This window comes from Acyrthosiphon pisum, chromosome A1 (assembly GCF_005508785.2).
Source record: "Acyrthosiphon pisum isolate AL4f chromosome A1, pea_aphid_22Mar2018_4r6ur, whole genome shotgun sequence".
NCBI classification, from domain to species: domain Eukaryota; kingdom Metazoa; phylum Arthropoda; class Insecta; order Hemiptera; family Aphididae; genus Acyrthosiphon; species Acyrthosiphon pisum.
The window spans coordinates 116919791-116936765 of record NC_042494.1 but is presented as its reverse complement, the minus strand read 5'-3'; the positions used below and the strand labels follow the sequence as shown (position 1 = coordinate 116936765).

The 16975-nt window shown below is 31.7% G+C and overlaps 2 protein-coding genes across 3 annotated transcripts; one reads left to right on the top strand and one right to left on the bottom strand.

The window, feature by feature from the left end:
* Positions 1–468: 468 nt before the first annotated feature.
* On the bottom strand, positions 469–4233 carry LOC103308742 (zinc finger MYM-type protein 1-like). The gene is made up of 5 exons (XM_008182707.1): positions 4183–4233; positions 3062–4106; positions 2762–2986; positions 2594–2632; positions 469–515 (listed from the first exon to the last, which is right to left on the bottom strand). Exons 1-5 carry the CDS (start codon positions 4231–4233, stop codon positions 469–471), a joined length of 1407 nt encoding a protein of 468 aa, XP_008180929.1.
* Positions 2011–8030, top strand: LOC100572511. Of its 2 annotated transcripts, none has more exons than XM_029488104.1 (3): positions 2011–7133; positions 7191–7298; positions 7423–8030. In XM_029488104.1, the coding sequence occupies exons 2-3, from the start codon at positions 7232–7234 to the stop codon at positions 8016–8018; spliced, it is 663 nt and encodes a 220-aa protein (XP_029343964.1). In that variant the 5' UTR covers positions 2011–7133; positions 7191–7231; the 3' UTR covers positions 8019–8030. The 2 variants fall into 2 exon arrangements, with proteins under 2 accessions (XP_029343964.1, XP_016658164.1); XM_016802675.2 differs by having other exon boundaries at positions 7356–8030.
* The last annotated feature ends 8945 nt before the right edge of the window (positions 8031–16975 follow it).

The following is a 16975-nucleotide window of genomic DNA, read 5'->3' as shown; positions in this document are numbered from 1 at the left end:
TAGCAAGATGGATCTTTCTTTTTATAGTTGTTTGCACTGTTGTTTGTAGAGGTCTAAATTAAAAATTATCATTATTTTTTAAATTAATCGGGAAAAACTAAAAACAAAAAAACCTACGAACATTTGTTAAAATTTTAATGTTAATATTAAAATAATTGTTTGGTAACTTTCATTAACATAAAGGAAGACCGTCTTCACTCATAATGATTTTTTCATCGTATACAATTATTAGATTCAAATACATATTTTATACGTTTCCTACAGTGGCGAGATACACTCGACTAAAACTTAAGTACAATAAAGTGGTTACCTTACTTTTTGTGATAACTCATTTCAATCGTCCCATACAATTCATGAAATGAATTTAAAATTATTTTTTAGAACTTTTTATCTTTTATAAGTTATCTTTTTTTTCACATTTTTATATTGTATAACTTATTATTATTAATTTAACACTGTTAGGAACTCTCATTTCCACACAGCCAAATAGCGAATGTCTTGGAAGTGACCAACCTCTGTAATTAAAATTGTTTTCTTATAATAATTTGTAAAAACTATAGCTGGAAATAAATAAATATTATTAGTTATTGAATGGATTGCTCATGGATCTACATAAAATGTATAATCTACAATTTTGATAATATTGATGTTCTTATTGTAAATCCGTATATATAGTAAACCAATAATTAATCCTGTAACGCGTAAAATAAGTTTTTATGTCACTTTTTTTTTGTGTTACCCCCTAACATAATATTAAATCAGCTTTTAAACGATCAATTTGTTGTCAAAGTGTGGGAGATCTGAGGTCGGCGTAACACTTTAAAATAATTTTAGTGTGATTTAATTTTATAAGTGAGTATAATTAATGACTTATATACAATTTATTTGGTTTATTTAATTTCATTAGTTCGGAAAAATAGTATAGAAACAGTCTAATGATTCTCTTGCATACCTCAATAATTATTATTACCTATACACTGATATACGATAAACCTATGTCAATTCCGAAATAAATCTTAGTAGGTAGGTACTTTAATACACTTAAATATAATATATAATAATATAGAAAGACATAGAACACCAGGAATCTTAAAAATTCTAATCTCAAAAAAAATTTGGTTAATTGGTTATTTACGTCATTAGACTATAAAATGTTTATTTATAGATATAATATAATGTAACTTGAAGAGTAGTGGATTATAATATAATATCCTTAATAAGTACACTTATTATTATTAGGATTACCTATATTGTTATTTGTATTAGTAATATCGGTTTCTTTTGATCTTTTTTTGTTGTGTAAAATATAAAATATAAAATAGGTATTAGGTTAATATATTATTTAAAATATTTAAAATCTTAAATTATATTAATTAGTCTTAACTTTTTTCTGAAACTATTAAATAGAATAGCATAATGTAACCTTCTACCACCACCACCACCACAAGCCTTTCTCAAAGCAGATAGATATTATTTAACTTTTTCTTGTCATCGTAATGTGTTTTAAATTGCTAATATTAAGCATATTTTATCGATATATGAAATATGAATGAAAAAACAAAATACAGCGGACGCCGCATAATATACCTACAACTCACGGATATATTATAATAATGTATAAATATACTATAAATAGGACCGTTCAAGGTGATTTTGAATATTCAAATATTGTAAAACAAAATCAATTATAATACTTGGATTTTTCTCGAATTGTTAGGTTAGGTAATTGTAAATTAGTTTTTAATGAGTTAGTTTTGTTGAAGTAGTTTCAACGTAGGCCTTATAATATTAAGTACAATGTACTCCGTACACCCATTAATCTAGTTTATTGAATTTCGCAATTATCGCAAAATTATCATTACTATAATGAATCATTCTTGGATTTTTATGTCTTTCGTAGTGATAAGATAACCAAAATTAAGGTAAATATACACGATTGATGAGAGCAGCTGTACATCACCGCGTGAAGCACTCATTTTAATAAACAGTACGAATTTGTCCAGGGCCGGACTGGAAGGGTTTCTGCCCACTATTCTCTGTATGCAACCGGCCCATTTTACTATATTTAACGGCCCAACTAACACAATATTACATTTTTCTCAATAGTATTTCTACCTTTACCAACGTTTTATAAGAATTAGGATTTAGGAACTTTGTCGGTGTTGATTACAAAGAAAATGTAAAATATATCAATACATATAGGTATAAATCAGTAACACCAAGTAACAGTATGACAAATTCGATTTTATAATTATATAATTATGTAATTATGTGAACGATAATAATTTAGATAAAGTATGAGATGAGTTTTTAATAATGTCCAAAATATCTTCAAAATTTAAATCATTTAATATTTCTTTTTCTACAGACATTAATAAAAAAGCATCTAAGCGGTCATTAGATAATGAAGCGCGTAGACGATTTTTTATAATTTTTAATTTGCTAAATACGCGTTCACAATTAACCTGAGTTACCGATAAGGTTAGTACATATTCCATGGCGGCATATAAATTAGAATAAGTGGGCATATGTAAATAAAGCGAATGAAGTAAATTAAAAACACAAATCAAACAATTCTCTCGGGTATGTATACCTTTTTCATCACGGATAAAAGAGTGTTCACATTCAGATTCTGAAAAAAAAAAATCTTTATATAAATATCTTAACACGAATAAAAACATATAAATATAAATATATTTTATAGTTGAATTTGGTTAAAATATGATATATTTAATAAACAATTTATTTTTTTTTTAGTTACCTGTAACAGATAGATGAGTATCATCCCAATCCAAAGAAAAATCTTCATAATCCATATCAGTTACAATTAAATTATCATCATCATTATTTGTGTTTTCGTCATAGATATCAACAGTTTTTTTATATAATGGTTTAGAAATTTTATCATAAATTCCAGCAAAGTGTTCAAGTTCGTCAATTAATTTTGAGTGATCAACAGATGATAATAGTGATAACTTTTGTAATGCTGATTTAGGAATTAATTTATTTCTTATATCATTATAATGTTTTGGCAATAAATATTGCATATCTGCAACCAAACTTTTATTGTTAGTAAATCTTTCAGTTAGGCTGGTTCGCAATTGGTCGATGATACATTGAAAAACTTCTACTCGAAATTTTTGTTTTGGATCTGTTGGTGCTTCATCGTCACAAACTTCATCAAACATAAGTTTTTTTATTCTTCTTCTGTTTTTAGGAAAATCATTCTCAATAAATATCTCTTTATTTAATGCAATTTTGTGAAGGGAATTATTCATTTTTAAAACGAAATCTTTGGATGATTTAAGAACATTCTCAAATTTTAAGTTACTTATGTCAGCAATACACTTATCCACCATTAAAAAAGCATTCAATATATCCAAATTCTTTGATTGTAGGTATGTTGAAGTAGGGCCAAAACTTTTGAAAATTGGAAGAAATAAATGAGCTGTTACTATAATATTAAATTGACACAACTTTTCTTTTAATGAATTGGCTTCGGAAATAGATTTTGGGTCAAAAGTTTTTGATGTTGCCACAAAATCCAATGCATTTATCACTATAGGATATAAACAGTCATTTCCGTCAAACATCCATAGTAATGCTTTTTCGCGAGACCACCAACGAGTTTCACCTATTTTCTGTAATTTTTTCAGTTTGTTTTGACCGGTTGTCAGTTTTTCCTGAATTTCTTTCCACACACCCATCTTTTTGTATGAATCAGAAAAAAAAGTTGCTAATCTATTTAATAAACCAAATAAATTTTTAGCTGCCAAATTTTCGCATGTGTCACAAACACATAAGTTCAAAATATGTGCATAACACCAAATGTACACACTATTTTGATTTTCTTGTTTTATAAAAGCACGCAATCCATTGAACTCACCCTGCATGTTAGCAGCTCCATCAAAAGAAGATCCAATAATATTTTTAAAATTAATGTCGTTTTGAGAGAAACATTCTTTGAGTAATTCATACAGTCCTTTTCCTGATGATGTTTTTACTTGTACTACACTAAATAGCCATTCTTTTATTTGAGAGTTAGAAACATAGCGTAAACAAATAGCTGCCTGATCAATGGTACCTATGTCTTGAGTACTATCTACCTGTAAGTATATCGTATATGATTATTAAAATTAAGTTAATTTACCTAGTTGGAATTAAATAATTAAATTGGTTTACCTGTATACTAAACTGACGATCACCCAATTCATTCTTTATTGTTTTTCTCATGGTTAATAGTATGGCATCTATTACTTTGTTAACTGTAGTTATAGATAACAAAGTTATTAATGCACCTCTTCCTTTTGAATTTAATTCCACATGTTGTTTTCGCTGTTTACTGCGTTAAATAGCAGCAGACAAATATTTATTTAACACCATATCGCGTTTTGCGGTAAACTTTAAAAGTTCCAAAAAGTTTCCATGGTTAAAATTTGAATTTTCTATATCATATAATGCTTCAGATGATCCTCGATATGATAGATTTTGTTTCCCAATAAATTTTATTATATCAAATACTTGTTCCAAAATATGAATGCGTTCCATCACTTGCTCTTTTCTATGGTTCATCATATCTCTACTCACAACAAATTCGATACTATTTTCATTACTTGCTGAAAAGTATGCTTCTACAGCTGATGAATGACCTTTACTAATTTCGTGGGACTCAATAGCAGCATATATATTTTTAAAATTAGTGCAACCATTGCAAAAATTACTTGTACTGTTTGATATACTAAATGCTATACATATTGTGCAATAAATGGCTTTTACATTATAGTTAATACACTCAACTGTAATCCACTTTCTCGGGATACTTTTTCCATTACTATCAATTCTATTATAAACTCTATGCAAAACCCACGGTACATTGGTTAATCGTGGAGGTTGATTAGGGTTGATTTTTTCAATAAACTGGAGTTTTTGAAAAATGTTAGAACTAGCATCAAGTTTAAATTGATTAATACAGATGTCCTACAAAAAAAATATTATTTATATACCTAATGTAAATAATACAATTGGCTATAACTACTTACATCAGATGATGGAAAATTATTTGTTCCTTTATCATCAGGTTCTATCACTAATTCCAAACTTCTGTCATTGACATTTAAATCATTAGTATTATTCACAGTGGATGTACTAGCACACACAGGATCCTTTAAAGATAAATTCAATATAAATTATTTCTAACAAGAAGCATAAGTGTTTTCTATTCTATAGTCTACAACACATAGGTATTGAAATAAAAATATATAGTTTTTTCAAACATTTGCAAAATATTTTAATATGGTAAATAATATACTTTAACACTTACAGTAGAAAATGTAGGATTTTTTGTTTCATTATCATGAGATATTACTAATTCCAAACTTCTGTCATTGACATTTAAATCATTAGTATTATTCACAGTGGATGTACTAGCACACACAGGATCCTTTAAAGATAAATTCAATATAAATTATTTCTAATAAGAAACATAAGTGTTTTCTATTCTATAGTCTACAACACATAGGTATTGAAACAAAAATATATAGTTTTTTTCAAACATTTGCAAAATATTTTAATATGGTAAATAATATACTTTAACACTTACAGTAGAAAATGTAGGATTTTTTGTTTCATTATCATGAGATATTACTAATTCCAAACTTCTGTCATTGACATTTAAATCATTAGTATTATTCACAGTGGATGTACTAGCACACACAGGATCCTTTAAAGATAAATTCAATATAAATTATTTCTAATAAGAAACATAAGTGTTTTCTATTCTATAGTCTACAACACATATTGAAATAAAAATATATAGTTTTTTCAAACATTTGCAAAATATTTTAATATGGTATATAATATACTTTAACACTTACACTAGAAAATGTAGGATTTTTTGTTTCATTATCATGAGATATTAATAAATTCCAAACTTCTGTCATTAACATTTAAATCACTGGTATTATGCACAGTGGATGTACTGGCACACACAGGATCCTTTAAAGATAAATTCAATATAAATTATTTCTAATAAGAAACATAAGTGTTTTCTATTCTATAGTCTACAACACATAGGTATTGAAATAAAAATATATAGTTTTTTTAAACATTTGCAAAATATTTTAATGTGTTATATAATATACTTTAACACTTACACTAGTCGATGTAGGATTATTTATTATTTCTAATTGTTTTGATGTTTCATCATTAAAGTTATCTAAAAATGTCAAAGTAATATAAATTATAATACTTCATACACATTTATTAACTATCTAAAACATACCCATTCAAAATATTATAGTTTAATTAATATTATAAGAACGTACCATTTTGTGTGTTAATAGTTGTACAAAATTGCAATTTCTTTTGTTTCGGATCACTTCCTGCTGCCTTAAGTTCAGACATTCGTTTGGCTCTAATTTTTTCTGCTCCTCCTTTACGATTTTTTTTTACCTTTTCCATTTTTATAAATTTAAGTATTAACCGTACTCGATGTTGTTCACTATATCGTCACTCGTTACGGGATTTTATATATCACTTCGAGCATTTATAGTAACCACAACAAAACACCGGACAAGAATAACAAGAATACAAGACTATTTTCTTTTTATTTTACAAAATAAAACATGATGTTAGGTTATAATATTATTGATATCATCTAGGTAGGTAATCAATAAATTGGGAAATAAAACTATAAAACTATTTTTAGCCACCAAAATAAATTATAAAATAAAAAATAACCACTACCATAGAGTTATGTTCTATATTATGTCTATGACAGTGTGACCACTACTACCACTGCATCGGCCACCATCGCAGCTAATATAATATAGGTATATAGATATATCTGTGGCTACAATAGGCCGATAATAATATTGTATTCAGTGTTTATTTTTGTAATATTTCCACAATTCCACTGCGTTTTTGTGATAATACTACCAACTGCCTAACGCTCAGTAAACTTGTATTGATTCGTATTATTGGCATAAAATATAAGCCCTTGCATAATTAGATTGACTTTAGTCTTTAATATTTTAGTATTTATAATTTTTTTTTTTTAACCGTAGCACGCGGCCCACTGTGCTGTAGAATAGTAGCACAGTGGCCCAGTCCGGCCCAGGATTCAAATGCCATTTGTAAGTATAATGCATTATATTTTCCTAGGCAAAAATGTATTAATTTCTATATTTTAGTTGTGGAAAGTGTGCAAAGCAATAGTGATGAACTTATTGATATGAATTCATCAGGTATGTCTGGTATTATTGAATTGGATACTGTAGAAACGGATTCAAATGCCATTTGTAAGTATAATGCATTATATTTTCCTAGGCACAAATGTATTAATTTCTATATTTTAGTTGTGGAAAGTGTGCTCATTGATTACATATAAGAATTTTTTTTCATGTAATCAACAACAATCTTCAGCAGTTGAGGTATCAGTTAGTTTACCATTGCAGAGTAGTAGGGAATTGAATGATACGACAACAAAATTAATGCATGCTACACATGTATATATTGCCGGTTTTGTTGCCAAAAAACTCAACAAAGAATTATATAAAAATTGTGAAGAATGTTTGAAAAAAATTTGCACAAAACAAGTTTCTAAAGATCATGATTTGATTGTAGCTAGGGACTACCAAGCCTGTACCAGATTATCTTTAAAATATCCTACTAAACCATTTCATCAAATGCTTCACAATATTATTGTTTATATTGGTGAACATCTTCCATCAAAATGCCATTTTTTTGGAATAGGGGAAATAATTATTGAAGGAATTTTGAGAAAGTATGATTTAACAGCTCTGCACTGTAAAAATCATGACGAAACATTTGAAAAAAAAATTGTAAAATCAATTGTCAAATTATTTATTGATCATTGGTGTGCTGAAGTTAATCGCATATTACATGGGAAAAGATCATTACAACTAGGAGAAAATGATCCTATCAAGCAACTGGCTTCTATATGGTACATAAAACATAAAAAAAAAAAAACAATCACTGGAAAATTTAATCAAGTGTAAAATAAAGAAAAACGTACATTAAGTATTTTTTGTATTTTATTATTTTTATTAGTAGATAAGTACATACCTATTATTATTAGCTCAATTTTATATATAATTAAATTTTAATGGATGTTAAATTTTTAATTCATGTATTGCTATGTATAAAATACAATTAAGTCTGACCTTGTGATATACCATTTGAATATTAATTTTTAATTACCTAGTATTATTTTGGAGATACATAAATGAAATAATATTAATAAAACTAATAATAAACAAAATACATCATATTTTATTATTTTATTTATGGCCATAGTACAGGCGAGTGTAACACTAGTAAAGGACATGGGTAAGTGGGTAACATGAAACTTAAAACAATATTTACAAATTAAATGGTATAATTACGACTATCGATATTATACGATATCGTAGTGAATAGCGATTATCGATAAAATTATCGATAGCTCTATCGATTGCTCGCCAACACTAGGTTAGTTAAACTACGCAACCACCGGGAGCGCTATTTATGCGGTTCGTTTTTTTTACATATGAGTTGCCTATCTATTATATCATACTTATCTATGATCACAACCGCCACCCGATCCGACACGTGACCAACATATATTTTACGCCTTCCCCTTCAAATACATTACCTCCCCATTTATTAAAAAAAAATATATATATAATATATATACTGATGTACATTTGTATCGACTATATTATACATACACACATACGTCATACACACATACACACATACACACATACATACATACATACATACATACATACATACATACATACATACATACATACATACATACATACATACATACATACATACATACATACATACATACATACATACATACATACATACATACATACATACATACATACATACATACATACCTACCTACATACATACTTACTTACATTACATGCATACATATAGACTCCATCGATTTTTTTCAAATAATAATTTACATAAAATATTTTCGATATATAATTTATTTCAGGGCCGTAGCCAAGAACCAGTAGCGCCCCTGGCAGAAAACCAAATTTGCGCGCCCCCCCCCCCCCACATTCAATTTTTTTTCAAGTACCATGATCATAATTAAAAAAAAAAAAAAAACGTTCTGTCGATTGTAGCACACTAGCACAAGTACATTATATTTATTTTATTATATAAATATTTTTATTATTATAAAAATTGTTCTATTATGTATTATAATTAAATAATAATAACAGACTAAAACAAAAATCCTATTATTTTATCAAATATAAAAATGTTTACCTTATGATTAAACATTGATTATGATATTTATTTAACAATAACTTTTTAAAATATAACTTTTCTTGCCTTTATTGCTGCAAAGTCATCTATAACATCTATGTATGGATAGGTATCTAGGTATGAATACTGAATAGTGAATACAAAATACGTCAACGCATATAGCATATAATAATATAATAATAATAATATACATATTGCATGTCTAGGTATGGTCGGAGGGGCAGTGATATAAATAAATACCCTAGCGTAGTTTCCAATATTATGCGAATTCGCGACGAGAAACGTATTGCGATAACGTTAAAAATAAATGGTGGATTTTTTTTTTTTTGTAAATTATCATATTTCAGTTGAGATTGACACTCGATGAAATTGCGCCTTTCGTATAATTGCGCCCCTGGCAAATGCCCTCTTGCCAGTGCCTAGCTACGGCCCTGATTTATTTAATACTTAAATTCTTAAACGTATATTATTATATATTTACAGTAGATGCATAGAATATATCACAACGTTGCCATGCATACTGATACAACGATATCCAATATAAAACAATTAAATGCAATATAGTATCTATTCATATATCACAGATGTGATTCATATATAATTTATTATTATTTAATATCTACTGGACATGGCATGATATATCCTAACTTGTGATCTTTTTACATTATTTATAAAGTAAATAGAATAATGTATAGAATATTTATTATTTATGTATCTAGTTTAAAAACTTAAAAATAAATTCCTACCTAGTATTTTGTGTAAAATGAGTGTTAAGTGGTGCATATAAAATATAATCTGTACCTACCCACCTATCATATGCTTTATTATATAAGTGATCGGGTATGATATCAGTATAGACACCCTCATGTATTTAACGATAATTGGAGACAAATATACGATTTTTAGGTTACATTGATGTTACCATGATAAAAATACAGTGGTCTTATATTTAATCTGAAAATCAATGCTCTATTCTTAACCGACGTGTTATAGGTTTGTGTATTTCGAGACAGGTATAGTGATGAAAATCAGTGAAAATTTTAATGATAGTATATGTAGGTATTATATTATAAACCTAGCTGATGAGTTTGGCTCTATGAATACAGTTTTTATGAAATTTAAACAAAAATAACTTTTAGTAAAGGTATCTATGAATGTACCGGTTTTAAAGGTAAAATATTAATTAGTTAGGCGTAGGTATGTATATTTTTACAGTGAGATTATGATAATTGAACACATTTTTATTAAACTTATGAAATATTTACATGTTTTAACATAATATAATGTATGAGTTATAAAACTTGATATAACATCATATTATAATGTAGATTAAAGAGAAGTAAGTCAACCATTTACAACTGAAATAGTCTGTTATACATAGTGTAGAGACGTAGAGTTGCATTTAATATCTAATGCGATATGATTGATGGATTGATTTGCAAATTAGTTATATGTTATTATTGAGATTTTCAATATTTTAGACATGACCTTGACATAGAAATTATATTTGTGTAAGTTTTTATCAAAATTATGATAGTATTATGATTTGGGAGAAATTAAGATATTTTTACCGATTTTCACTGAAAAATCATGATTTTATTTTTTTCAAATATATTTCCTAATTTGTGATGGTAATATACAAGTGATTTTATCATTATTTTACAAAGTATATAGAATAATATATGAAAAGTATCAATAATAAACATCTATATAGTATATAACTGAATAAATAATACATTTCTATTATTTTGTATAAAATAAATGCTGGGCTATGTGTATAAGATATGCATTAAAAGTAATTGAAATATAATATATGGTTTTCTATATGAAATCATTATAAGTGAAAGATTATCACGGCTTGACGTAGATACATTTTATTCTGTTTTTGCTAATATGTGATGAAAATAACTATATAATAATATGCTTTTTATTATTGAAACCATGGAATTGAAATATGATTTTGTTTCATCTTTGAAATAAATGCGACTTTTCATGTACCTAATGCTTTCAATAATATATGACATTCTACGCTTTTAAGCTAGCTGTATTAGAATTGTGTAATGAATATGTGGAAATTATTTTTGTCTACTGCAAATGAAGCAATCAAAAAAAAAAAACTTAATGTAATATCAGCTATTATATTAAAGTGCAACGATATGTATCCGATCTTTGAGACTTGTAATAATGACTCGTTATAGTGGTGGTCATGCATTTAGATACATTTAATAACTTAACTGTATATATGTCTTTGATGGTAATTGGACAGGGGTATGATATTTTTTTATAATATTACATGATTTTAACGAAATTATGATATTTTTTACTAAAATATTGTGATGTTTCCATATGCTTTATTGAAATTATGATATTTTTACTTATTTTAGCAAGATTTCTGTATTTCCACACAGACAGCTATGTTTTCTATCAAAATTAGTACATTTTAACGTATATTCACATTGATGAGCATATTTTTAGGTTTCAGCATAAATTCTACCAACGTATTTAACGAAAAATTGAATAAATTATATATGAATAGATAGATAGTAGATACTATATTGCATTTAATTGTTGTATATTGGATATCGTTGTATCAGTATGCATGGCAATGTTGTGATAAATTTTATGTATCTACTGTAAATATATAATAACTAATATACGTTTAAGAATTTAGGTATCAAATAAATTATATATCGAAAATATTTTATGTAAATTATTATTTGAAATAACCGATTGAGTCAATATGTATGCATGTTTGTATGTTTGTACAGATGTAATGTATGTATGTATGTATGTATGTATGTATGTATATATGTATACATGTACCTAGTACCTATGTGTGTATGTGTGGATGTATAATATAGTCGATACAAATGTACATCAGTATATTAAAAAACTTAAATGTAATATCACCTATTATATTATAGTGCAACGATATGTATCGGTCTTTAAGACTTGTAATAATGACTCGTTATAGTGGTGGTCATGCATTTAGATACATTTGATAACTTAACTGTATATATGCCTTTGATGGTAATTAGGCAGGGGTATGATATTTTTTAAAAATATATTACATGATTTTAACGAAATTATGATATTTATATATCAATATATTATATAATTTATCATGGTTAAAATTACATTAAATTTATGAGTTTGTAATTATGTTTATGTTATCACAATAATATTGATAACAGATTGTAAACCACGGACTCAGATATTTTTAGTTAGAAATTTGTATTTCTACTTTTATCTAAGATTTGTAAATTTAACACAGACCATACAGACCAAGTATCAAAAGTCAAAAATATTAACTTACAAATTTAGTAACTTATAACTACTTTATCACATCCCTCGCCATATAAAACACACACCATTACCTTACTTCAAGTACCATTCAAAAAAATCCATGTCAACCAACGAGTCACAGAATAACCACGCACAAGTACGCCAATCTACAAGAAAATAAAATCACAAATACATACATTTTTGAAGCAAATCACAAGCACAGACAAGCACATGCAAGTAATATGTGCTTACCTCGACAATAATATACAACAATAGATATTTGTCAATGCACGAACTTCAATACGGCGTGTATAAGACGCACGCCAATACCTAAATTTCAAAGCCAAGCAGCCAGTACACGTGATACTGCGCAGCGATAATTTATGAGGGGGCAAAACCAGCAACAGAAAAGAATCGGAGCCGTACACAAGACCTACACCATTCAATATCGAAGAGACACACACATTTTCATTCTATCTTTCTCAAGTGAATAACTTTCAACCGTTCGATATTTCTCTTCAAGTCGAGTTTAAACATTGTGTTAATATAATACGCCACGCATGGTCTTATAGGTTTAAAATGTATTATTTTTTTGAGTTCATAAGTTTGTGTTACAACAGTTAAATATAGGTAATTATAGATTCTACACAAGGGCCCGGGCAAACCGGTAGAAGCGCCCTCCAGCCTCCGGCCTATCTGCCTGCTGGACACCCCTGGGAAGCTGCTCGAGAGACTCTTTCTACAGAGGCTGGACTCCCATTTCGACTCCTTCAAGACCGACTGATCCCCAAACCTGTTTGGCTTTCGCAGGGGCATCATGGATGAAACTGCTGTCGAAGAAGTCATCAAATTCGCAACTCACGCAGCCACTGGCAACTGGATACAGAAGGAGCTCTGCGTCTTGGTCAACCTCGATGTTAAGAACGCCTTCAACTCCTTGTAGTGGCCCGCGATCGACGAAGACCTGAGGAACAAGAACACCCCAGAGTACCTGGTGCTGATGATACGCTCATGGTTATCCGAGAGGGAACTTTTCGTTGGCCACCAGAGAATAAGGAAAAGCGTCACCTGTGGCGTGCCACAGGGCTCGGCTCTAGGGCCCACCCTTGTGGAACGTAGGCTACGATTATCTATTCGACATTGAGGTCCAACCAGGCGTCCACCTGATTGGCTTCGCTGATGATCTCGCGGTCGTTGGTACAACCAGGACTGGAGAGCTACTAGAAGAACTGGTTAACCCTACTCTCGAGACGATAGATAGATGGATGACAAGTCGCGGGCTACAGCTCGCCCATCACAAGACAGAGGCCGTCATGTTCACAAAGAGATGGGCATTCAACCTCCCCCGGCTTAGCATTGGTGGCTCCCAAATTGCCCTAAGTGATCAACTGAGATACCTCGTGGTCATCCTGGACAAACGTCTCTCCTTTGTCAAGCACTCAGAGACTGTTGCAAAAAAGGCGTCAGCTTCAGCGCTAGCCCTATCAAGACTGATGCCTAACATCAGCGGCCCTTGCCAATGGAAGAGAAGACTGCTTGTCTTGTTCGTTAAGAACCAACTCCTGTACGCTGCACCTGTCTGGTCAGCTGCGGTTAGCTCCACGGCTAAAGCCAAAATCACCATGAGGATTGAGGAGGCCACAGAGAGCCACCGCATTGCGGACTATAAGGGCCTACAGAACAGTGTCGGATGAAGCAGCCTTCCTCCTCGCCGACATGCCTCCTGTTGAACTTCTAGCAGAGGAAAGGGGTAGAATCAAAGCAAGATTAGCCGAGGACCCTCCACCAGACGCTCCTCCCCTAACCAAATACGGGATCAAAAAATATGAGAGAAAGACCACCATCAAAGATTGGCAATCGGGATAGTCAAACACGTTGAGGACTTCTTGGACAAGACGCCTCATCCCGGACATCGAGAGATGGAAGAACCGAAAGACCCCGACAGTCCCGTGGACGTACCACATGACGCAGGCCCTAACGGGACACGGCTGCTTCCAATGGTACCTCCACCACATGGGCAGGGCCCTGAGCCCGCGCTGCATCCACTGTCCCGGCGATTCGGACACAGCCAAGCACACGCTCTTTCACTTTGCCAACTGGGAGGGTTGCAGAGCTGATCTCCGGAACCGCCTCGGCCGACCGCCAGTCACGGCTGACATGCCAGACATCCTGTGCGGTCCCTCAGTCGACGACCTCCCCGCGAACCAGCAGGAGAAGGCTGTTGTCCTAAGCAACGCGGAAGAGACGTTCAGGCTCTTCTACAAAATGGTAGAAAATATCCTGACGCTAAAGGAAATAGAGGAAAGGGCTTGCCAGGATGCGGACGCTGCCGGCGACGGATGATCCTGAACAGGAATCTCGAGAGCGGCGGGCTCCGGCCGACTCAAGAAGAGGAGGTACGGAACGGGAATCTCAAAGAGGCCGGCTATCGCCGGCCTAAGAAGAGGATACCTGGCTACTGGATGTCTAGGGTGAAGGGCTCCGTAGGGGAAATAAATTTTAAGCACAATATAACACGAGGGGGAGAAGGGTAGAGAGGGGCCTGCCTCGGCTACCCCCTTTTCGGCTTCGACCATCACACATCCTATAGGGCACCATGGGAGTATAGTATATTACACCAGCTTCGAATGTACCATCCCCCGTGTGAGCCCATTCCAAAGATGCAAACAGGGGGGAAAAAATGTAAATTAAGCATTGTCACAAGAGGGGATATAGTGGGGCTTGTCCCGGCTATCCCCACTGTGGCTTCGGCCACTTGTACATTATTGTGAAGCATCATGGGGTCGTGGTGCACTACACACCAGCATCGCTGAGAAAGGTGCATCACTCCCCCATGCGAGCTCAAGTTTAAAGTTTTTAACATTTTATTAATAAACGATGCTGCATGGGGGGCAGGCAATGTGAAAATAGTAGGGTCCACATGTAGTGATTTTCTCTCGGAAAAAAAAGGTAATTATAGATTAAATATAGGTAACTGTTTATTTTTATAAACTGTTACTTTTATTTATTTGTTCAGTTTTTAATTCATTTTTATGAAAAAGAATATTTTTGCATATAAAAGATTATTTCGATGAAATTATAGAGCATAGAAGCATCTTATTTTCAATATTTTAAGCGCATATAAATCCGGTCTCTATCTACAGAGTGCGGCATAATGGACTCCCACATTTCCGAGATGAATAAAAAAAAAACTATACAAGATATGGAAATTTTTTTTTTATTTATTAAAACTACATTAAATAAGGTTTTTTATAGTTATTTTTTAAAAATAATATCGTCTAAATGATTGCCTGATGAGCAACGCACATATGGAGCCGTTCTCGAAAGTTGTCCATTACTCTCGCCAGCATATCGAGTGGAATCGCGGAGATTTCTTGACGGATGGCCACTTTTAGTTCTTCAATGGTTCTAGGTCGATGTTTGAAAACTTCAGCTTTGAGATATCCCCATAAGAAATAGTCACATGGACTCAAATCAGGGGAGCGAGGAGGCCATGTTATGTTTTCCTTTAAGGATATCAGGCGACCAGGAAACATTTTTTGCAATACAGCACGAGAACAACGGGCCGTATGAGCTGTGGCCCCATCCTGTTGAAACCAGAATGCATCACTATTTTCGTACTCTTCAATTTTCGGCCGTAAAAAGTTCTCCAACATCTCGCAGTACCGGTTGGAAGTCACAGTAACTGTAACACCACCCTCTTCAAAAAAATAAGGTCCCACGATGCCTACCGGGGACAAAGCACACCAAACTGTTACTTTAGGACTATGAAGAGGTCGTTGGTGTATTTTTAGAGGGTTTTCAGCAGCCCAATAACGAAAATTTTGTTTGTTCACTGTGCCAGAAATGTGGAAATGTGCTTCGTCGCTACTCCACACAATAGCGTTGGGAGGCACAACCGTAAGGATTTCATTACAACAATCTTTTCATTTTCCCCAATCTGTTGGACTTAATTCCTGAGTTACCATAATCTTGTATGGGTGTAATTTAAGATCACAGTGCAAAATTCGCCTTACCGTTCGATCCGATATCTCGAGAGCAGAGGCATGTTTCCGAGCAGAACGCGACGGAGACTGCTCTATCGATGTTCTTACTGCGGCAATGTTTTCCGGTGTTCTCACGGACTTGGGACGTCCAACCGGTTTTTTAGGCATTGCAGATCCCGTTGCTCTTAAATTTTGTACCCACTTCAAAATCGTTTTCCGATCAGGGACACTTTCGTTTGGAATTAAACCGAATCGAGTACGAAATGCTCTCTGTGTCGCAGTCACACATTCAGCGTTTTTGAAAAACGCCTCGATAACGAAACCACGTTGTTCATCTGACCACGAAATTGTGACGACTAAAAACCTTATTAATGACCTAGCCCAGTGAAAGAAACCGCTTTTATCTA